Genomic DNA, 23,734 nt, shown 5'->3' on the forward strand with positions numbered 1-23,734 from the left:
CATGCCGTGCCTCCACAGAAAAGGCTCACAGAGCTAGGTTGATGTCCAGCAAGCTCTGGCTTCCTCCAGCCCCAGTTCTGCAGGCATGGCCGTATGAGGCTACATCTGATTTTTACATGGATGCTGTGTATTAGAACTCGGGTCTTCATGCGTACATGGCAAAGACTCATATTCCCCGAACCACCTCCCCAGCCCAAACTGAAGAATCTAAAGAGCCATTGACCGGGTGACTCTACTGTATTTTATAAAACTTTTTTGTTGTACATTTCTCTTTTTTCGGTCATGGAAAGGTGTATTGGCACAAACAGCACAGCCACAAAGTATTCTTTTGACTTTAATAACTCATCTTATATATATTTATATATTTATATTTCTTCTTATCTTCCTTTCCTCGGCAAAAGGGGAAATAAAAATATTGATCTATAAAATAAGCAGATGATAACACGATGCCAAAAATAGCTTATGTTAAGTGCACGGGGTGAAGCTTGAATGCAAGCTAAATTGCAACAATGTATTGATTCGACATTTAAATACAGGACTTGCAATAAAATAATCATTGAGATATATGCTTCTTACTCTTATTGACATTTTAGAAACTACTCTCTATACACATATCCAGTTGTAACACTTGACAGTAGCATTATGGAGCATGATATAACTTTGGTACACACTGCAGATATGGATAGTGATGTCTGTAAATGAGGTTTCTGCACCAGATGAAGCTCTACACAGACCAGCCATCTGATCCCACACTGTTCCCCAACACTGTTTGCCCCCATGTCCCCAGAGTCTTCCCTGGAGTGGTCCAGGACAGAGAGAAAGGCTCACTGGATCCAGATTGTGTTTCCTCTCTCGCTTCTCCTGGGTTCCACTGTCAGGTCTCCAAATGTGGAGAAGAACTGCTCCATCTCCTTCTGGAGCATGTCGTTCCTTTTCTCGGCATCCTCTTTTGCTCGCTCGGCATTTCTCATCTTGATTTCTATCATGGTGAACTTTTTCCTCTCTTGATCCAGTTCGTCATGGAGGCTCAGCATTTCCGTTTCCAAAGTCAAATTCCGCTGTTCTAAGCTGCAGAGGAAGGGGGACGAGAGACACGTGAATTGTTTGTTTCTAAATGTGAGACAGCGACACATCTTTTATAAACTGTCTACAGTGCTTCGGAAGTCAGGAGGAGCCCTGCTGAATCATCAAAGGCACTAAGGTTAACGTAGTGATACCGGCTTACTGTTTGCTACCGTTATTTATCACTGTGGTTGCAAGTCACTAGGACATCTCTGGGAAGTGCTTGCTTGTCATTTCAGAGTGAATGAGTCTGGTCAAAATAGACAAGCTAGAGACTCAAGCACAGAAGGGGCAGAGGCACAGGCAGCCTCTAGTGCACTGTGGCAAGTTAGCTTTACTGAATGGATGGAGAAATTGTGATGAAGGTGAACGGACAGGAGGACAATCACATGACTTCCTACTGAGGTACACCCCCTGCTAAGGATAGACTTTTCCAGAGGATGTAGTCTTACTCTATGAAAAGACCAATAGTAACCGGTACCTGGTAACCAGCAGTGGTAGGACGGTAGCAGTGCCCTTAGCTGAATAAGCATCCTACTTTCTGCTTTCTATTCACAGTGGCGTCATCGTTCATCCAAATTGTTAGTCTGTTACAGGATATAGATACTTTGTATCCTTATAACTGTGCTTTCCCTAAGGATTGAATTTGAGGTAGCATCTTTAGAAGACGCTACTTTCCCTGTGTGTTTGTATATTTATTATTTTAAAAGAAGAGTATTGAAACTTAGTCCTTTGTGGCATATATTTCCTGACAGCTGACCTGCACAATCCTCCTCTGAGCTAAAGTATGACAGGGCTCATTCAAGTTTACCAGATCAGTGCAACTCAAAAGTCTAGTCTACTATCTTAATAGTAATTAAAAATTGAAATTTACATTATTTTCCTGTTTTAAAAAAGTCAGGCCTTATATGTAATTTGTACATTGGATCAGATAATAAAAACAGTTTAAATGATCATGAAGCAAGCTTCCTTTGATAAATAAATTGAATCCAAAACCAAACCAAAACGAAGGAAAATCCTTTCAATTGCACAATAGCTAAGAAGGCAACTTCTAGCACATGATCAAACTTTTAGTTAAATGCCAAGTGAGATAATCTATGCAGAGACTGTATTAACATGCCACGTGAGTCAGGGACATTTGTGTAAAATTCCAGAAAGCTAAAGGATCAGGCAGAAAATAAAATGAAATTCCCTGAAACCAAACCTATAGAAATGATGGATAATTTTATAAATACTTTATGTATATTTTGCCAAGGTTAAAATTAAAATAAGAGTATGCTTAGATACTGGGACCCAGGAATAAATGCAACATAGGACAGTAACTCGAAGCCCACAGCAGTGTTAGCCTACTCTGAAGTCTAAGAGGATGGGCCATTCTCTCATTTAGCTGGCAACAGATGGAGGCTCTGGTGAAAGGGAAGCCAAAACTGCTAGTGGATTCACCTAAGACCTTGAAGTATAACTTCTCTTTCTAAGGAAGGGAATAAAAACAAAATCTAGTCATGAATGCCTACAGTTGGCAGACTCGACTCCTTAGAAAAGAGGATTACAGTGCTCGGAAGCTGACCTGAGAGACAGTGTCACATGGGCTAAAGTCAGGGAAATTATGCAGGAAGCAGAAGTTAAGGTAGGCTGGGGGGGAATAGATTAAGAATTCCAAATCACCTCAGTAAAGCCATGGAGAGAGAAAACGGAGAACATAAGGTGACACAGACCAAAGGTGATGGGTGAAATATGCCATACTTTAAAGAGATATGTCCTTAGATCAATAATCAAACATATTTTTAAAGTTAAGAAATGGAAGAAACACTTGGTAACTTTTTAAGGAAAGAATGTTCCATGACAATAGTCCCAAAAAGGTAGACTTTGGGGGAAAACCCACAATATAAAAATGACAGTTATTTTATGATAAGTATATAAATCGACCCTGAACATCTATTCAGCTGGCCGAGGAGCCTTGAGTTATTTAATACAAAACATAACAGACTCACTGGTAAGGCTAAATGGACAAGCCCAGAACAATGCTATGAGACTTAGATAATTTTTGCAAAATTTCTACCTGTGTAGGAGAAAAAAATGGAGAACTGCAGATTTAAGTAGTCTGAGTAATAGTTACATGTTACAGTTATACACAGCTATATGTTACTGTTATACGCAGCTGTATGTTACTGTTATACATGGCTATATGTTACTGTTATATGCAGCTGTATGTTACTGTTATACACGGCTATATGTTACTGTTATACACAGCTGTATGTTACTGTTATACACAGCTGTATGTTACTGTTATACACAGCTGTATGTTACTGTTATACACAGCTATATGTTACTGTTATACACAGCTGTATGTTACTGTTATACACGGCTGTATGTTACTGTTATACACAGCTGTATGTTACTGTTATACATGGCTATATGTTACTGTTATACTCAGTCATATGTTACAATTATATACACTATCCTAAACTCATAAGATAATAGGATCATCAAACTAAATAATTGATATCATACAAATGAACTTTTTTGAGTATGACTCAGAGTTTCCTAAGAATGTAAGGTTGGAAACCAATGGGAGGGGCAGGAAAGAACAGGTAAACTCCTGTGTTTGAAGCTTAAAACAAAGTATGTCAGAGATTAAATGAGATATCCCAGCACCCACCTGTCTGCTGTCTGTCTCTCCATCTGCAATTCTGATGGGGTGGAGTTTAGAAGGAATTTGAAGAGAAGTGTATGATTCTGTACTACAATGGCTGGAAAGTCATGAGAACACTAGTCCCTGCACATCCCATGACCTGAGTGTATAACAGCCCTCCTCCCCCCCCACCCCCCCGCCCTCAGCCTCTCTCCTGGATTCCCAATGGGAGAGGAAGATCAGAGGCACAGGGCACAGAAATGACACTCTGTTTGAAAGTTCTGCTGTTTATCACGCTGTCTGGAATACACTGGAGCTCTCAGATCACAAATCTATCGCAGAATCCTTGCTATGGGATGACAATCTTTTATTAATGCTGCCATTATGATAGCACCACAGAGAAAAACTCAAGAGCTCATTTTCCTTAGTGAAGCTCACAAAAAGATTTTGGCAGGGGAAGTAATTTTCCAGTCTCCTAAGTGGTATTTAAATTTATACTTAATTATCCATAGCTTATGAAAGCATGCAATCTTTTGTCTTGTAATTAATCAGTGGATGAGAAACTCATTACAATATGTTAAAGTCAACTGTATATATCATCCACTCATCTATCATCTTGGTATTAAAGACATTTACATACATATCACATCATATCATTTTGTAACTAGCTGTGGGGTTTGGAGTCATCAAGGCAGTTGCTGAGAGTCAAAGTATGGAGGACACTAGCAAGCCATTCAGATCCCTCCCAGTCTGAGTTGGCTGTGAGATAAAACACTCTCTCAGAAATAAATGGTTAAAAAAATGAAAATAAAACATTTGTTTGCTTTTAAAATTTCATCCTAACATTTGACCCAACTTTTTAAAAACTCCAATTCTACATTCTTATGTTAGACTCTAAAACCAGCAGACTGCTGTCCTGTCCTCGGGGTCTCAAATACAGACACAGATATTCAATAATCATTGAAGAGGACCTTATGCTGTGTCAGAAACGAGGCTCACCGACTTCTTGCATGCTTTTGAGAGAACATCTTTAAACTTTTCTCCGTTAAGAATTCCAAGCCCAAGGCAATTAACCTAAGTTCTCCAAATTTCCAGAGCTGCCTAACGGTTAAAGGGAGGATTTGGTCTCAGACCTCCCAAATGGCGTATCTGGTCCCATAAGACTCAGTACCAATGTCACCAATATCACCCCCAGGTGATAATGACTTCCAAGTTTTCTCACCTTTTTATCCTGGACTCATACTCGATCTTCTGTTTGGTCATCTCCTGCTTCAGACTAGAAACTAAACTGTGAAGTGCACTGTGATTGCTGCTGCTGGTGTTGCCGACGAACGTCTCGCTGTTATCACTGCTGCTAGTGGCTCGGCTGCTTCGGCCCCCGACGCTCCTGCGGTCACTTTTGTTCTCATAGTCCCCGGGATGAGAAAGGTCATCCTGAGGGGGGCCGTCTAAAACAGGGTCCTCAAAGTTCCCACCGTAGAAGTCTTGCTCTGGGCACGTGGTGGTAGAGGAGCGGCAGGAATTGGAGTTCTCGGGGAGGGAGATTTCGCAGGAGGAGGTGGACCACGTGGCACTGTCCACGCTGTGCTTGTCCTCGAGGTTCATCAAGGAGAACTGCTGGTGGACATTGTCGTAGGTGGAGAGTCTGTTGTGCTGGACTGACTCTCCTGTTGGCTCCTTCTGTTTGTTATCTCTCAGGGTCACGTAGCCATTGGGCAGCCAACTCATGCTCCGACCGTTCAAGGAATTCCCTAGTGTGTCAGTGTTCAAAATACCCATGCGGACAGTGCCATTCTGTACACTGTGAGTGCCCATTTTGGTACCAGAACTCTTCAGGGAAGAGGTCCTTCTGGCTTGTAAACTCCCATTAGGGGTGGTTTGGGTTTTCTCTACACCTTCTGCATTACTGCTGCTGAATGACCCGTTGGTGACGATCCCACTGCCCTTATTGAAGGCTGGGTTCTTTTTGACCATGAGAGGCGGGCTCCTGGAGACATCCAGCTTGTGGATACTGTTTCTTGGGCTGTTGGTTTTGCTGCCTGACAAAGCTGTGGGGGATCCATTGTCCATGCTGCTTCTCTGGGGGGACTCAGGCTTGTCCCAAGAGCACCGTCTGACGGGGCTCTCCTTGGTATTATTGTTTTCTTTGTTCTGTAACTGACCCATGGTGGCTTTCTTATGACCATCGTTGTTGTTGCTGATTGGTCCATCCTGGAGCTTGCTTTGTAGTTCTGTGTCTTTAGGGAAGAGACGATCATGCTTACTAATCATCACTGACATTAACTGCTGGACCACCACAGTGCCTGTAATCACATAGAAAATAAAGTGCCTGAGTGAGGTAGTTTTGATTAACTTCCCATTTTGCATTGGACTCTTGAGGAAAGATAATTAGGAGAAATTTACTAATAACAACCTATGATCTTACTGATTTTACTAAAAATAGAAGCTAGAGTTTCTGAAGTATCTAGTCTGTGCTGTGTACTTTATTTTGTAGCTTTTCTAGAGTAGGAAACAAACAGGGATATATATAGTGTATTTAAATAGAACCACATATATACATGTATACACACACACACACACACACACACACGATGTGTATATGCTCTATCTTTCAATATAACAAAACAATGTAGTTCCATGTGAGTTTTGTCATTAAAAAGACTTAGGGCTGACTAACATTGGCTGGAATGATACATTAAAGACCTCTAAAAATTCTCATTTTTATAAAAGCACTAACAATATTTCTTAGAATCAACCTCTTCAGATTTCTGAAAATTAAATTAAATTAAAGATATAAGCATCTGGGGGAAGTCTCAATAGAAGCAGCACCTCTGTGTTGTTGTTGTTGTTGCTCAGATACTGATGGATATTGGTATCCCATCAACGTAGCTTGAAAACTAACAATCTCCATTCTCTGTGACAACCAACTATATGTGACACCGCAACAGGTAGAACACTATTGGAAGAAACCCCAAAGCCCCCACCCCCATCCCAGAGAACTGCCATGATTTGACCTCTCTGATTTTCCCCCTGAAGACTCCATTCACAACAACTTGTGTCATCTGATTCAGAGCTCGCTTTAGGTAAAAAGCTGCCTTTCAATCACACTAGGATAAAGCATACCCAAAACATCATCTCCATCTGAAGCAACAGATACCAGCTGAAACAGACAAACACCAAGCCAACCCCAATATTAAAGGACAACCCTGGGAATGAAATCGTGGTATGCTATGATAAACTCTTGAGAGTCTAGGTGGCATCGGCCACATTTATGGCTATGTTCATGCTCTGGACAGAAGTTAGAAGCCTGCAAGCTTTTACCTCTGACTGATCCTGAAACACAAGCAGAAACTGAGTGAACTTGTGAACTGCTGCCTCGCCAAGTGTAGACTTGGCTCAGTAGGTGCACACAACCTCTTTAGAGACATAAAGAATCTTACCCCAGGACTTAAACAAATCTCTACCTACTCGGTAACAACCAAGCACACAATGCACAGGCTTCAAAGCTATATGTAACTAAAAGCAGGGACTTTACAGAATTGTTATGAAAGGGCACTGAACAGCCTCACTGAAGCAACAAGGAAGAGAATCATATCCAAGTTTCCTACATGCTAATAAACATGTTCACTTCTCAACAACATCAACAAAAGAGATGTTCAGAGAATAAAGTTTTGCTGGTTCACTGGGAAAAAAAGAGCTGACTCTGGGGAATTACAAACACTATAGTTACTAGAAACACTCTAAGTCAGCTCCCCAGGCTGACAGGGAACAGCAGACCAATGTGTGACAAACAACACTTCACTTAAATATCAAAATTCAGTCTAAATAAGAAAAAAGTTACATTCATCCATGTCACTCATATTATTTCTATCATGGCTCAAATTTCATAACTTTTCATTTCCAGTAGCTGCTAGAGCAATCATACTGGTGCTTTATGTGCGCGTAAACATCAAATGCACATCGTGTTTAAAAGGCAGGTTCTAAAGTTAGAGTCATGGAGTCAGATGTACTGGTTTGTGTTTGTTTATATGCAGCTTCCACAGGACAGCATCAAGAACATTCTAGAAAAAGTAATAGCAGCAGGAAACTTCACAACTTCAGGGCTTGCATGGACACACTCTGAGTCTTAACTTGCATTTTCATAGGACCACTAGATGATCCCCTATGTCTGAGAGACACTGTAACAGGTGGGAGTATTTCAATTATGTCCCAACGTTTCTGGAAAGCCCATGGCATGGGATGCAACAGTTTCCAGAAGAGGAAACTGAGGTTGGAAAATGTTAAAGTCTTTGCTTAAGGCCACAGATGGATAACGACCAAGGTGAAGTTTAATAATCTTCTGGTTCCAAATTCTACACGTGTTTTAAGACACCTTTATGCTAGAATTTCAAATTGAAGTGATAACTAAATTTAGGATAATTGTAGCAAGGTGACCAAAGACAATTTTTATTGAATCACCAACAACTGTATAACAGAGTTGCAGGAGGGAATAAAAGCTGAATAAAAATGTTTTATAGGCTATATGCAGCTCCTGTTTCTCATTAATCTCTGAAGTCCTAATCACATTTTTAATGCAGTGAGTCTAATGTGAAAAGAACAGAGGAATTACAATGCTCTGGGCTGGGGAGATGGCTCAGCAGTTAAGAGATTAGTTCCAAGCACCCATCTGTGGTGCTAACACATGGTGCTAACAACCATCCCTAATTCCAGCTCTACTCTATCCAACAACCTTTTCTAGCCTCTACAGGAACCTGTGTGAACGTGTGTGTGTGTGTGTGTGTGTGTTTGTACATATAAAGATATAAACATATGCAAACAATAAATAAAAGAAATATTAAAAATGGCCTTCAACCCCGTCAGCACTGCAGGCACGAGCATGACACTGTCCCATTTCTTGCCTGTGTGACAGACACAACTCCAACAGTTTACAGCTACCATTATATATGGCTCTGTCTAGCATTGGGGGGAATGAACCTTTTCCCCCATCAATAGAATGCTAGCATTTGAAGCTTTGCTGTGTTTTATTATAGTTATGGATTCTTGGTGACATTTAACTAACTAGACAATAAATTTCCCGTCTCCAAGATGAGCTTGGGAGCATCCAGAGCAAAGCATCTCTGCTGCAGACAGAGTGAGTGTCAAAGCCCTACAGATTCAGAATATTCTCTCTTCTGTGCTGGGACATTTTTCTCCCATCTAGTCTGTGGGATGAGCAATGACAGGAGTCTCCTGCAAAGGGACTTTACATTTTATAACGGTAGTGATGATGATGTGCACCTGCTACTGCATGAACCAGCCATTTCCTTTCCTCTACTTCTCTACCGGAATGCTAATGCAAATTATCAAGCCCAGACAATGAGGTCCCAACAGCTGTAATCACCAGCCTCTTACACAGAGTCCAACTAACTCTGGAATCACACCAAGCTGCACATTCCAATACTCCCTCTTGGCTCATATCATTTTGTGCAGGTTAAATTAAAAAGCCATATCACAGGCAGTTTTCTGTATAAGCATTGGCTAAGAATTTAATTTTCCTTTAAAGATACACAGGCAGTATTTTATACACTGCCATTTCAAGTTATAGTTCTGCAGCCCATAACCTATACAGCTGCCATTTCCTTGTCCAAGGACATCCAAAGAGTTATGGCAAGTGTACATTGTCCTGGAAAAATTACCTAATTATGATATGGGTAATTTCCCCTGTTACCTTTTGCTCTTAACCTCTTGCCCACATGAGAACTGCTATTTTGAGTTCTGTGACTACAATTATGTTTTTTGATGGAGCTTAATATAAGTGCAATTATAATTGTTCTAGTTTCATATTGTTGTTGTTGCTGTGCAAAAATATCTCAGCAGAAAGCAATCTGGGGAAAGGGAGTTTTACTGTAGCTCACAATTCCAAGGTATAGTCCCCATAGCAGAGAAATCTAAGCAGGAGTCATGAGAAGCCACATCCCATCCATGGTCCAGAGCAGAGAATAATGGAGGCAGGTATGATTAATGCTCCTCTAGCTTTCTCTGCTGTTAGAGGTCAGGACCCCAGCAAGGGAGCAGTACCACCACTTTCAGGCTGGATCTTCCCACATCAATTATGACAACCTAGAAAGTTCGTCATAGACATATGGCCACAGGACAAGCATATCTAGACAATCTTCTGTTGAGACTTCTTTCTCAGGTGGTTCTAGGATGTCAGGTTGAACCACAATGGTCTTTTGTGTCCAGGCATCCAATCTTTGTTCCTTCTGGTTCTTAGCATTTCAGTCTATAGATATGACTTTACAGATTATTTCTTTTTTTATTCTAACTTTTATTAAATGTGTTCTTTGACATTCTCATATACATAAATAACCCATCCTTGTTACTTCTACCTGTGCCCTCGCTAGCCACCCGCCCACCATTGTCAATCTCTCCTCTTCTCTGTGAGACTCTCACACTCACCTCTGCCTATTTTATTTTGTGACCCTCTGAGTTTTATAAGTTCTATTGGTGGGGCCATGGTTTTTACTGTCTGCTGGAGCCTGATGGACTCAGCTCTAGGTACTCAACTGAAGACAATTGTTCTACCAATAAAACTTTTCATTTTGCACATTCACATTATACTTTGTAGTGGTATCTCATTATTGTTTAATAACTAAAAGTACTAAGCAAAAATGTGTGCTATCTATAATTTTCTGTTACTATTGATAATGATATATTTAGTGATGGTAAAATGGCAATAGTCTCAAAAGAATTTCATATCTTTTTATAATCAGCTGGGTGGTAGGGACTTCATTAGCTTATCAGACAGGGAACCGTCTATTCTATTTTGTTTGATTAGTGTATTTATGGCAATTATACTCTGCTTAAAAATTAAGATACATAGACCAGAAGCTAGAATAAAAATAATGATGACACAACTGGCTGTTCATGCATCTAAAACCAACCAGAGATACCTTAGTGACCAATCCAATAAGGGAACCTGCCCACTCAAGTCATGAGATTTGCATGGCACACCATCATGTGCCTAACATGAACCCATTAGAAACTTCTAAGAGACTATGAACATTGTGAGTTTTTCCTTTTCTTTTTGGTTTGTTTATAAGAGAGACAAAGAACATGAAGTTGGGTGGGTAGGGAGGAAGGAGGATCTGAGGGGAGTTGGGAGATAGGAAACAATATGATAAGAATACACTGTGTGAAATTCTCAAAGAACACTCTTCTTAAAAGCCACTTACAAAAAAAATAAAAATTAAAAAAAGCCACTTACATAGTTATGAATTTATATATTGTAGTGTACCTTTTTATTTAAAGAAAGGTATATTCTCATTTGCTGTTGGGTTTCTAATTGGCAGAAGGAGAAAAGGAGACATCATATAACTTTTATGGAATTTTTCCTTAAATTGTAAACTGAATTTTTATATTTTAAACTTTGAACTCAGATATATTTTTTTAACTCAAATGTTTCATCACAGAACTGAAATCTAACTAATACAATGAGGTGCCCAGAATAAGCAAATTCTTGGCAACAGACAGTAAAATGGTCCTTTCTAGAAGCCCACGCAGAAGCACATGAGGATTAATTGTTGCTAGGCACAGTGTCTCAGCTTTGCATGGTAAACAGAGCCCTGTAGATGGGTCATGGCTACACACCAGTGTGAGATGGTACTTAAGAAGGCTACACACCTTCTGAGATGGTACTTAAGACAACTGACATGATAAGCATTATTTCACATGTGTCTTGACAAAATAAGGACATGAAAAATATAAAGTTATATCATCATTTCATCTTTCAGTGTACTAATATTTTAGACATCGTGGTAAACAAACATAAACAGACAGAGATAGACAGAGCTAATGGCACAGCTCTTGGTTGACAAACACAGGACAATCTTCAGGCTTACAAAGAGGAGTTTGATCACGCCCTGATGTGTAGAAAATATCAAGGGCCAGGAAACATTTGAAATGCAGGAAGACACACTGTGGGAAAATCCATTGGGCAGTGACTGAGCTGTCACACAACTGTAATCAGGCAACAGTGCAGAGGGAAGCAAAGGGGAGGAAGGGAAGGTGCCCAAAAGGGTGTCTGGACTTCCATTGTATAACTCCTTACACAGTACGTGTGTGATAAACGTCAAAAAACAATGAACTAAAGTATCTTTAAGCTTTTATTTTTGCTGCAGATATATCACACTTTTATGTCTGCTAAATTTCTTAGATGTAATTAACTTCTCTGGATTATTTTCATCAAAATTATGATGCTAATTTGTCCTTCTCTCAATATCAGAAAAGAGAAGTTAAGCTAACATGATAGGCTTTGACTCTCCTGCTCAAAATGTAGAGTGAAAATCTTAGAAATTTCAAAAAGAAAAGAATATCATATTGGAGGTTAGTCTTTCCTTCAAGACTAAATAAAATCTGAGTAAAACTAATTCTAGTTATTGTTTCTTCTTCTAAGTTGCCTATTAGATTATAAAATGTTCAATTTAGTCATTTTTAGAAAATAGTAATAGTACCCACAAGTAAAAGAGAAAATAATCAAATCATTGAAGAGAGTGATAGGATTAAGTGGAGGTAGATTATTATGGGTAATGATATGAAAAGTTTTATAATCTGAATATTAAAAAATTCTTTAAGTTTCAACCCTCAAGTAAATAGCATTGTCATGTAAAAAAATCAAGTGGTTTATTTACCACTTGACATCATTACATCTCTCTAAACTAATAAATACTCATTAACTTAAAATAACACTTTGAATTTTTCTGGCAAATGCACTGGCCTACAAAAGGAACACCTTTTCCAGTTCTTCAGTCTCCTAATTTTTCAGGTGATCTACTGATCTGTGAAATTGTTTTATGACTGAGGGCTAATGTGTTGGGGATGGTTTTGTGTACTGTATATTCAGATGCTGATTGCTGTGCCCAGAGTTCTGCTCACAGTCTGAACATTGGCACTGTTGTGATAGGAGCATCTCCTGTCTCAGTGATGTCATTCTTTTTTATAACCTCTGATTGGTTAATAAAGAACTGATTCAGCCTATAGCTGGACAGAAGAGAATAGGGTGGGACTTCCCATCCTAGTCAGGAGCTCCTATGTAACTGAAGAGGAGAAGTGGAGGACCAGAAGGATTCATCATGAGACATTGCCAGGAAAGTCATCATGAGAATACACATGGAGCAGAGTGAGCCAGGGCAAGACTCAGATTCAGGTAAGGAACCACATGGCTATGAAATAGGCAGCCATAAGGGTTAGCATGGATGAGTATCCACTTAGCGTAGTGCCCGCAGCTTGTTAATAAATTGATTAGGTCTCTGTGTCATATATTCAATAGCTAAACAGGGCTACAGCAGGCATAGAAACACCCTGTCATTACTTGGGAACAAAAAGGGTGTAGACCCCCCCCCAAAAAAAACCCTATGTTTACACCAATGTGGAATCATTTTAAATTTTGATGTTGAGCAATATGAAGAAAACTCTCTGTTCTCAAGAGAAATAGTTTGCAGTTAAAAATTAATTAAATTAATGGAGAAACTATGACCTTACTTCTTCCCTTAGTTTGCTTAAATGAAAATACATTCTCATTTAAGAGCAGAGGCAACTGATTCTTTTCCTGGTGAGGATCCAAGTTAATTATCCACTTACCCTCCATGATGGTCAAAGGGTCCTCCACCTTTGGGCGCAGGATGTTAGGACCAAAGACAGTTGCCAAGTTCTGCGCACTCATCTTGTTAACTCCTGAGTAGGACTGCACTTCATCCAGGAACCTGGTGGTGACAAGATTACGACTGAAACAGCGAGAATCAATTTCTTAGTGGAATAAAATGGATCATTGGGAAGTGTATGAACTGGAATATGTTCAACGATGACTAAGAAGACAAAACTATATGGAAATTCAAATGTCTCTCCCTGGAATGTACAGAAATTACAGTGCAAATGATGGATGAAGCATCAGGCTGCTGGGACTGAATCAAAGACCTGCTCCAGCCTGCTGGGGCTTTGTCCCCATTGTCAATTAAGTGAGTTTGGATGCTACTGTGGATTTTGATAGTCAAGAACATGTGTTCCCGTCTGTTATGATTTACATGAGGAGCACTCAAAGCTTCATGTGATACACTGCTGGGAAGGGATGGAACCTTCAAAGAGGAAACCTAGTCACAGTCAGCAGGGATGTGTTCTTGAGGGAGAAATCGAGACTCAGCCCCTAAAGGACAACAGTGAGGAGAGAGAGAGGTGGAGAGGGAGAGGAGGGGGGGGGAGGGAGAGGGGGAGGGGGAGGGGAGGGGGAGGGGGAGGGGGAGAGGGAGAGGGAAAATAAATTTGAGAAGGAATGGGGAAGAAATTAGAGGGAAGATATTTGGGGAATGGACTTCATAAAACATAATATATATGTGATTTACAACCAATTCTCAAATAATACAAAATATCACTATGTTAAAAAAATAAATCAGTCAGATATACACAGACAGATAGACGATAGATGATAGATACATATATATAGATATAGATACATAGATACACAGATATTGTAAAAGGAAGACAAAAGATAAAAAATCCTCAGTCCTTGTCCTCTGAACAACTGGAGCTGGAGCTGATTTTAAAGACATTTGTGAGGAAGCTCCTGGGCATTGTACTAACTGAAGAAAAACAGGCTGATTCAAAACCCAGTGAACAAGGCAGCACATGGCCTTCCAATAAAAGATACTTGACTCTTTAAAACAACCCTGGCTACTAAACAAATGGTTTTACACATGTTCCTTCCTTGTTATCCTGTCTCACTACAGGTTCAAAGTGACAGGACTATTCACAAATGGACTGACTATCTAATGCTCTGGAATGGACACTAATCAGTCCTCTGTTCTTGAAAATTGATTGGCTTGGAAATTTTGTTACAGAAATAAAAAGATGACTAGCATACTTCCAATGCCTTGGATATTAAGTTTATACACACATTCAGAGAGAGAATGGAACACAAGGTCATCTGGTAAAATTCATGATTCCACACAAGAGGAATCACTGTCATCGTGGGGAATCGATGAGCTCTGATAATCGTCTATTAAAGCCTAAGTTCAAATGTTATGGGAACTAACATGTCAATTCTATAGATGAAAAACTGCAAGCATATATATATATACATATATATATGTGTATATATATATGTATATATATATATATATATATATACACATATATATATGTATATATATATCGATTCATTATGTGCTAAAGAATAAATAGCATGAAATAATGCATTCTAGGGGCAGGTTTAGTAGGAAAAGTGTTCTGTTTTGAGCACCCACATTGGGTGATTCATAACTATTCCAGCCCCAGGCTATCCACTGTCCTCTGGTCTTTGGTGTCACCAGGCACACACTTGAGACATATACATAGAGGACATTCACATGTATGCATAGGAATTTAGAAAAACAAAGCTTAAAAAACCCACCTAAAGGTTTGAGGAGAAGAATTTTTATTGTGTAAAGAGACGTGGTAGACTCAGACAAGTCTCTATGGATTCAAAATTCTTTGATGGAAGCCTTCTGTGCTTTTAAATATGTGTTGGTTAAAATATCCCTTGCTTTTGGAAGGTATGAAGATGAAGGTCCTACCTGTTTCTGAACACATCAATCTCTACAAAGAGATGTGATGGAGGTTTGGAAACTCCATCTTATGTCTTCTGTGACTGTCACAGTGCCCAGGATCCTAAACCCCAGAGCAGCTGTGAAGAGTATCTGTTTTCATCAGTGCTTTTTAGTCCAAAAAAGGTAGAGAAATTGCATGAAGGTGTAGAAGAAAATAGTCCACGATAGAATCCACATTCCTAAGCTGGATTCCTCAGCCCAAGGTCCACATGTGGCTTTTTTACGAATGTACCCGAACAACGTTGATGAAAGCTTGATTGCTTAGAGCAATATATTTTTAACGTGCAGGAACAAGAGACATTTTAAAATCACCAACTCATAAAATTGGGCAGTTTTAGTGCTTAGGAACTCTGAGATAACCTTGTCAAACTTATTAATTTTCTGTAAGACCAACATAGAAGCTCAGGTCGTTTAATTCATTGCCACATGTAAATTAGCGTCAAGCTGAATATAATGCTGTCTGGTTTAGCTTTGTGCTTGGGGAAATTCTTACCTGCAAATGTACTTCAGGAGGTTGTAGTTAACCACTGGCAAACTCTTCACTTGTTTCATTAGCTCCTTAACACCCTGAGCACAAACAAGAAGAGACAGAATACATGTTATGTTACATGTTAGCCTTGGAATTCTAGCAAGTAGGAAAGAGCCATGTGGGCTCTGCTGCAGTTGCTGCTGCTGCTGCTGCTATGGTGATTTTAATATACTGTCAGTGAACGACCCTGCCTGAAAATGTTCCACTATCACAACAAACCATTTGGAAATATTTCCAAAGATGCACAGATTCTTTAAATCCAGTCATATATCACTTGATGACATTTCAGTGAAAGACAGTGGCCCAAAAGACCATATCATTCAGAGATGCCATGTGGCCTCTGCACGGTAAACCAGCTGCCTAGAGACACAGTCCTCAGAGCTGTTGTGCAATATGAAACTCCTATTTTGGAAACAGTTTTAAAAGTGGAGCTATTTGAACTTTAAAAACTTGGTTTGCAGTCAACTTGAAAACAGACAATAGCTTCATTTGCAATAAAGTTATCTGCAAAAAAATTAGCATTGACAGTGACCATCCTTCACAATTGAACATACCTGGAATCTAGAGAGATGTACACCTGCTAGCAAATTACCTCTCTGCAATGGATTTGTCTACATTACATCATTCAGGGAGGAAAAAGTTGGGAGGGCTAACTCAAGAGATTTCACAAAGAATAATTTCTTTGGTTTTGATTATTGTAAAGTGTATTCTAATAGATACAGGTCATTGAAAAAGTTACTTGATAATGAGGTCTGACTTACTATTCCTTTACAAGGTAAGGTACTATAAACTTTAGGTTTCACTAGGCAGATGGAGTCTGTCACAACTACTCAATTATTTTCTTGTAGTACAAAGGAAGCTACAGTGATGCTATTGTAACATACAAAACAAAACAAAACAAAACAGCGTTTATGAAAATAGGCAGCAGTTCCAGTCTTGAATACCAAGAAAGCCAGTGGTGGAAAGAACACACTTTCTAACAAACAGTGACAAGATGATTGGATGTTTGTGTGCAGAAGAATGAGCTGCCCCTTCCTTAGACAACAATGGATTCCTAACAGCTTGCAGATCTCAAGCACTGAAGTAAAGCCTTGGAACTAAATGTAGATCAAATCAGTGTGCTCTTCCACAAACAAAAGCTTCTGTGATGGCAGAATTAAGACCCATAAAAATGGGCCAGTGAGATTCCACTGAAACTGTAAAACAATTGCTGAAACAAAGGGTTTTTTTTTGTTTGTTTGTTTTTTTGTTTTTTTTTTTTATATATATAAAATACAGCATCTGGAAAGTGAAGTGGTTCTCTATGGAATGGAAGAAACTATTTGCAAATGGTTTGTATCTAAACTATACTTACAGCTCAACAATAATAACACAATTGTAGTTGCCTTCAAGACCTGAAGATTTAACCAACTGTAGTTTAAAACCACTACAAAAAGCTACTTCTGCAACAAACATTTCCTAAGCAGCCCTTGAATTACTATTTGTGAGCCCCTGTGTTATATTAGCTTCTATACATATCTAGAGCTGACCTAAAATAGACATTGTGCATGGGTTATGCAAGCGATACAAAATTTTATGTAAAAGATATAAATATCACAGATTCAAATATGACTAGATAGTTCTCCAAAGAAAACGCAAAATATAATAATATGCAAAAATAATGAAGCAGATAAGAAGACAGTCAGGGCAATGCTTAGTGACCTCTCAAGCGGGACAACCTGCGCTATGTCAATGTCAGTTGATGATGGCAGACATGCGGAGAAGCTGGGAACATCGCTATCTGCTGGTAAGATGTGAACATCACATGGGCTCCTAATATAGTGTTTATTAGCCCAGCAATTCTACTTTTCAGATACATAAACAAGATCCATGTAAAATATGTTGGTGCAAACTTGGTGGGTAAACGGGCATTTATACAGGGGGCATCATTCAATAAGCAGATAACAGAAGTGAATGAGCCTCCCTTGCCTGGTGAACAGATGAAAATTGAATATAGTTTGGAATTACAGGAAACGAAATACTGATATGTGTTGTGTTTAAATGAACTAAGGAGCAGATGGAAGACAGAATGGAATCACAAAACAAAGAACACACTGAACCGTAAGATGAAGTGTCTAGAACGGGTAAGTCTGTGAGGGAAGAAAATAGATCAGAAGTTGCATGTGCCAGGAGGAGAATGGGAAAATAAGAAGGGATGAGGTTTGTTACAGGATAATAAAAATGTAAGTTCTCTAATGTTAGATTTTGGTCATGCTTGCACAACTCAGAGAATATACTAAAAGATACTGAAATATGTACTTTTAGCAGTTGTATCTCAATTTCTCAAAAGTGTTTTGGGAAACAAGCAGAGGCACCAGTTAGTACACAGGCCATCTTTTATGTCATCTTCTATGGGAAGATGGAGAACAGAGGAAACAGCCCTTCCCAGATCAGAAGGCCTGAGGTAGCAGTGCCTTCAGCCATTAGGGGATGCAAAGAAGAGTATTCATCCAATTGTATCCTCATCTTTAATAAGAAAGGGTCAAACTCGGGAATATGGCTATACATGAAGATCCGATGTGATGTCAGAACATAGCACAAGATAAAACAATTCGAGGATGGGGAAAAGAAGCTTTCAAACTGAAGACAATAAGCCCCACCCACAGCCCCAATCACGTGTTTCCGCAGATGTGGTATCGACTTACCGCTTCTTCCTCCTTGCTGAGTAGCGTGGCACAGGACAAAAAGTCTTCATATTTTGCATAAGGAACGACGGGCTCTGGAAGTTCTCGGAGATACAGCTTCAGCAGGGATGCCACAGTGTGGACGTCCGTGTTGCTGCAGGGACAGAAGTTGGGAGACATTCTTTGGGCATGAGTTCTCATGATTCTATTTATTTTTCACTATATGTCTATCTAAGGATTGCATCAGAGTTTACAATTGAATAAGCTGATCCATTTTTCAGGAAACACACGCTTCTATAATGCCCAGTAGATGCCACCAGAGGAGCCAGGAGAGGGACACTGAAGGACGCCAAGCCTTCAGTTTGGTTTGAAAACATTTAAAAGGCCAGGCATTTTTCTGACTTGTGTTCCTGACAGGAAAAAAATGCACAATTTTTGGAAAACAATAAGAATACATCAGATTGTGAATAAAATTTATACAACTTACATAAAACATCAAGTGTGTGTAAGAGTGGATGCAGATGCTATTTCTGGTTCCTCACTTCATCTTTCAAAAGGCTGAATTTACTTTTGGGAAGACAGACAATTGGCGGCAGATGCCTGAAACTTAGCATGCACTAACTAACTTTTTAAGCACAACTTATTCTGAATGTAATTGATTCTGCATAATTGCTTGCCTAGTATTATGAAATACTTGTGGGTTCTCAGAGCCCCTAGGAAGGAAAATGCTATGAACATTTAATATATGACCTTTACATGACTTTCAGAATCTTATCTTCAGCTGGATACCGGAGTGGCAGGATAATCTGAAGGACCATTAACTTACATTTTGTTGCTCGCACCTCTCGTTTCCCATTATTTCATGCAGACAGATCGCCGTGGAGACAAGACTGATGCTTGGCAGGCACATATATCAGTGTAATGTAATGTGCAGTGTAATGATGTATTGTTTATATGTGCATCTATGTAAAGGAGGGGGAAGAAGGAAGTGATTTTGGAAGTTTCTTCATCTCTGACCCAGGAGGAGTGAAAGCAAGCCATCAGGGCTTCTGAAAGAAGTCAGCGTTTGCACCTCACTCTCAGGGTGTGACAGAAACTCCACTGGAGAAAATGGAACACAGGTTCTAGGATTTCCTGTCTAGTGAACATTCTCTAATTCCAAAGATGCTGTGTATGTAGAGCCTTTACAAAACCACGGGAGATAGGAAAATGGGCCACGAGGATCTCGGTTTTAAACCCCTGGGTTAATGTCATCTTGAACTTACTGCCTGTCTACTCCATATTGTGTTTTATATCAAAGACTTTGGAGCTCAAGCAGGAGGCATTATTCTAGCCTGCTCATTATATACAGATACACAGCAGATACCCCAATCAGAGCCTCCAAGATGATAATAATTAAAAAATGACCACAAATGCTGCTAAGGATGCTGGGAAAGGACCACTTAGATTCACTGCTAGTGGGAATGCAAACTGGTACAGACACTACAGAAATCAGCGTGGAGGATCTTCACAAATCTAGAAAGAGACTTACTGCACAATCCAGCGATACCACTCTAGTGGCTATACCAAGAGGACTCTATATCACACTCCAGAGATAGTTGCTCATGCAAGTTCTTGTTGTTCTACTCACAATAGCCAGGAAATGAAAACCACCTAGATGTTCAACTTAGTCATGGATGAGGAGGATGGGCTATATTTACACCATTAGATTTCAGCTGTTAAGGAACATGCAAGTAAATAGATGGAGCTGGAAACAATTATTTCAAATACTGTTTTTGTTTCTGTATAAGTAGCAGCATTGAGAATGTTTGAACAGCAGATGGCGCAAGTGCAAAGTAAGATTCAGGAGTTGGCCTGTAAAGGATTAAAAACTGGTTCTACCAGCAGATGGTACAGGTCCAGAGCTGTGAATGCCCCAGGGAGTAGAAATACCTGAGCTGTGAGTAAGGAGGCTGAAGTGGAGTGGGACCAATATTTGATGCCTTCTCTGAGTGAGATTACCGTTAACTGTCTAGTATTATGGCACATACGCACAGCACTAATTATATAGGAATGATTAAGACAAAAATGACCAAGTATATTTGCTCTTCATTCAGTTGGTGACAGGTTGTTAAACTTTGTGTTTAAAGCCTAAACCTTAAAGTACATGACTGTTCTGTGGCCTTCTTAGACTCCAGACTCTTTGTAGACCCAGAGGCTTCTGCATTTTTTGAGCATCCTTGGTTTGGACTTCTCCTCTGCTACTGAATAGAAGAACACAGTCAGGGGTGGACAGGTTCCATCATGCTTTGGTCTTATTTACCTCATGGGGCTTTCAGTTGCTCTACCCCTGCTACCTGGCTACCTACAGCAGTGGGGGGCTGGGGCTTCTCTGAATACTGTCTTAAAAAAAAAAGCATCCTCTGTATTTTTGTACCTCTGTACTGTACTGACTCTCCAGCTTCAATTCTCTCAATGAAAAATCTGCTGCTGCTCCTAATTGACATTTACTTCAATATATGCAACAAATTAAATATCAATATTATGCAGCATACCTCAGTGTTCTTCAAAGTGAAGTGAGATGAACTGTCATACAAAACATATAACAGAGAATACACACACACATACACACACACACACACACAACACACTCTTAACTGACAACAGGGACACCTGTACACATCCCACTTTCACTGCAGGACAGTGAGGAGCTTCTGTGACAATATGACTCCTGAAGTCCCCAGACAGGACCCTGCAGAGACAGAAATTCTTCCTAGCTACTCCCTCAGAGCTGAGCTACCTCCGAGTCAAACTGTTTGGCGGGAGCATCAAAGTATCATTAGGTGTCATTATACAAGCTCAGGTTTCTCAGTGGTAGAGTCCATGCAGAAATTAAGATAGTCATAGCCACTATATCCATAGAAAGCAGGAAAGCAGACAGAGATAGTTCAAAGACCCTGGTGGAAGAAGAGCTCTCAGAACAGGAGAAGCTATATAACAGCCTCCATGACTGACCGGTACTCATGTCTCATATCCACAGCGCCCCTCCCCGTGGGTTTCACTTCTCAGTCTGATCTTACTGAACGAAGCACTTCAAGAACTGTCTCGCTCAGGCTTTCTGTGACGGAGCTTTCATATATTCTTGTGGGTCATCTTTCATTTATCATGGGGTCGTTCACTCACTGACTTGCTTCTGAACGTGTGGTGCACACTGCCCCATGCTGCTTGCTTGAAAGAACAGAGATCGGTAGCACAGATCCTTTTGTCTCCTGTGGGATTTCGTCCCATCTGGACATCTCCAACACTTCTTACCACACCTCCTTATGTTCTGACTCATAATATTCTCTGTACATTCTTATGTGTCAGCTTGTGATTTAAAGGATGCTCTCAGGACTTCCTGGAGACTTCTTGCCTTGTGTATATTTTATGCACAATATAGAACTGTTAGTCATAGAAATAGAGATACAGCAGGAATCCTTGCTCAGCCTCTAACCCTAGTCTTTCTTTCCTAAGGCATGCACATGTGTGTGTATATACACACACACACATTCATATATTCAAATGCCACAATAATTACAAGTAAAATCCTATGCAGACAAAACTTTGTAAGGTTTAAGCCTCAAAATTAGACATGGAAATTTCTTCAGTCTAGATACTACGTCCAGAACACAGTATAATCAATCCCTTGTTTAACCCAATATGATGAGTTCCCAAGGTAGCTGCAAAGGATGATATAGGTATTGTGAGCTCATCTGCCAAGAAGCACAACAGAAGGACCTAAAACTCCCTCGAAATTAAGAAATAATAACGCCACATCCATCAGACCCCAAGAAAACTCAAATGACACTGAAGACATCCAGTGGCAACACATGTAGCCAGTGGCTCTAGACTGCCATGTTGTAGAAGTGCCTTTCTCTGCCCCAGTTTATCAAGACCCAGGGAAGCCAGTTCAAAGAAATTGGCTGGTTCAATTCAAGCCAAGCATCTCTTTGTAAAAGTTTGCTATTTTTTGAATGTATTTTTTTTTATTACTTGTCAAAACTGGTGCTGTCTTTAGCAGTGAAACCCAAATCTAATTACATCACTTTGTGCACACCCACAGGAGTGTCACCATGAATTCTACACAGAAATTAAAGGAGCCTTTCCCCTCCAGGCAAAGTCCAAACTAGACTGAGTATAACTTGTTCTGATTTCCTTCTCCTGGTTTAATGGTTGGGAGGCAGAGAACTACATCATGACCTGAACAATCTTCTCCCTCACCATGGGATGCCTTGGCACCTAGCATGAGGGTATTTGAGGTAAGGCTGTGGAGATGTCATTAGGCATTGTTTTGTGTAGGAGGAGCTAAGGTGGGAGGAATAAGGAGAGGAAGAGGAAGAGAAGGAAGAGGAGAAGCTAGGAGAGGAACAAGAGAGAGGGGAACATGGAGGCAGATGTCCACTTGTCTCCCGAAGTCAAAGATAGTTGGTATATCTAGGTTGGGTATTGGGTTACACCTCTGATTGAGTGGGTATCTTGTTATTTATCATTACCAAATATATAAGCCTTTGGATAATCTAAGCATTAGAGTCTCATTTGTACAGAGCCCATGTGGCAGAGCCATCTCCCATGGTGACATCTCGTGGGTGGCAGGGCTGGTGTTTCTGGCTGGCTGTTTCTAGCTGTGGTGTGCATGTGGCCTCTGGCCACGGAACATGGCAGCTGAGCTAGGCAGAGCCACTGCAGCTTAGAGAATTGGTTTGACCAGCAGCTGTATTAAATAATTACTTCAACAGTTTTGTTGTTTTGAAATGAGTTGTTTTGAAATTACTGAACACAACATCCTGTGAAGTTTGTTTTCATTATATATGAGGAAACTAGATGCTTTGAGAAGCAAGTGGGTAGCCCTCAACGTTAACGTGGACAGTGGATAGTGGGCACATATTTCAGTTCCTTGCTACCTGTCACATTATGACCAAGAAGCAAGATGGGGAGGAAAGGTTTTATTCAGCTTACACTTCCACATTGCTGTTCATCACCAAAGGAAGTCAGGACAGGAACTCAAGCATGTTAGGAAGCAGGAGCTGATGCAGAGGCCATGGAGGGATGTTACTGGCTTGCTTCCCCTGGCTTGCTCAGCTTGATTTCTTACCCAGTACCTGCCCAGGGATGGCACCACCCACAAGGGGCTCTCCTTCCTTGATCACTAATTGAGAAACTGCTTTATAGTTGGATCTCATGGAGGCATTTTCTCACCCGAAGCTCCTTTCTCTGT

General features: G+C 40.1%; 1 protein-coding gene across 6 annotated transcripts in view; it reads right to left on the minus strand.

Annotated features, from left to right (window-relative positions):
* Positions 1 to 218: 218 nt before the first annotated feature.
* Positions 219 to 23,734, minus strand: part of Arhgap24 (Rho GTPase activating protein 24) — a 375,083-nt gene continuing 351,567 nt past the window's right edge. For all 6 annotated transcript variants that reach the window (XM_076926341.1, XM_076926342.1, XM_076926343.1 and 3 more), the window contains 5 exons: positions 18,523 to 18,655; positions 15,803 to 15,876; positions 13,313 to 13,434; positions 4,917 to 5,997; positions 219 to 1,068 (listed from right to left, as the gene is read on the minus strand). In XM_076926341.1, coding sequence (XP_076782456.1) covers positions 825 to 1,068; positions 4,917 to 5,997; positions 13,313 to 13,434; positions 15,803 to 15,876; positions 18,523 to 18,655 — 1,654 coding nt within the window. In that variant the 3' untranslated portion in view covers positions 219 to 824. The remainder of the gene's footprint in view (positions 1,069 to 4,916; positions 5,998 to 13,312; positions 13,435 to 15,802; positions 15,877 to 18,522; positions 18,656 to 23,734) is intronic.

The sequence above is a fragment of the Arvicanthis niloticus genome, chromosome 27 (assembly GCF_011762505.2).
Source record: "Arvicanthis niloticus isolate mArvNil1 chromosome 27, mArvNil1.pat.X, whole genome shotgun sequence".
NCBI classification, from domain to species: domain Eukaryota; kingdom Metazoa; phylum Chordata; class Mammalia; order Rodentia; family Muridae; genus Arvicanthis; species Arvicanthis niloticus.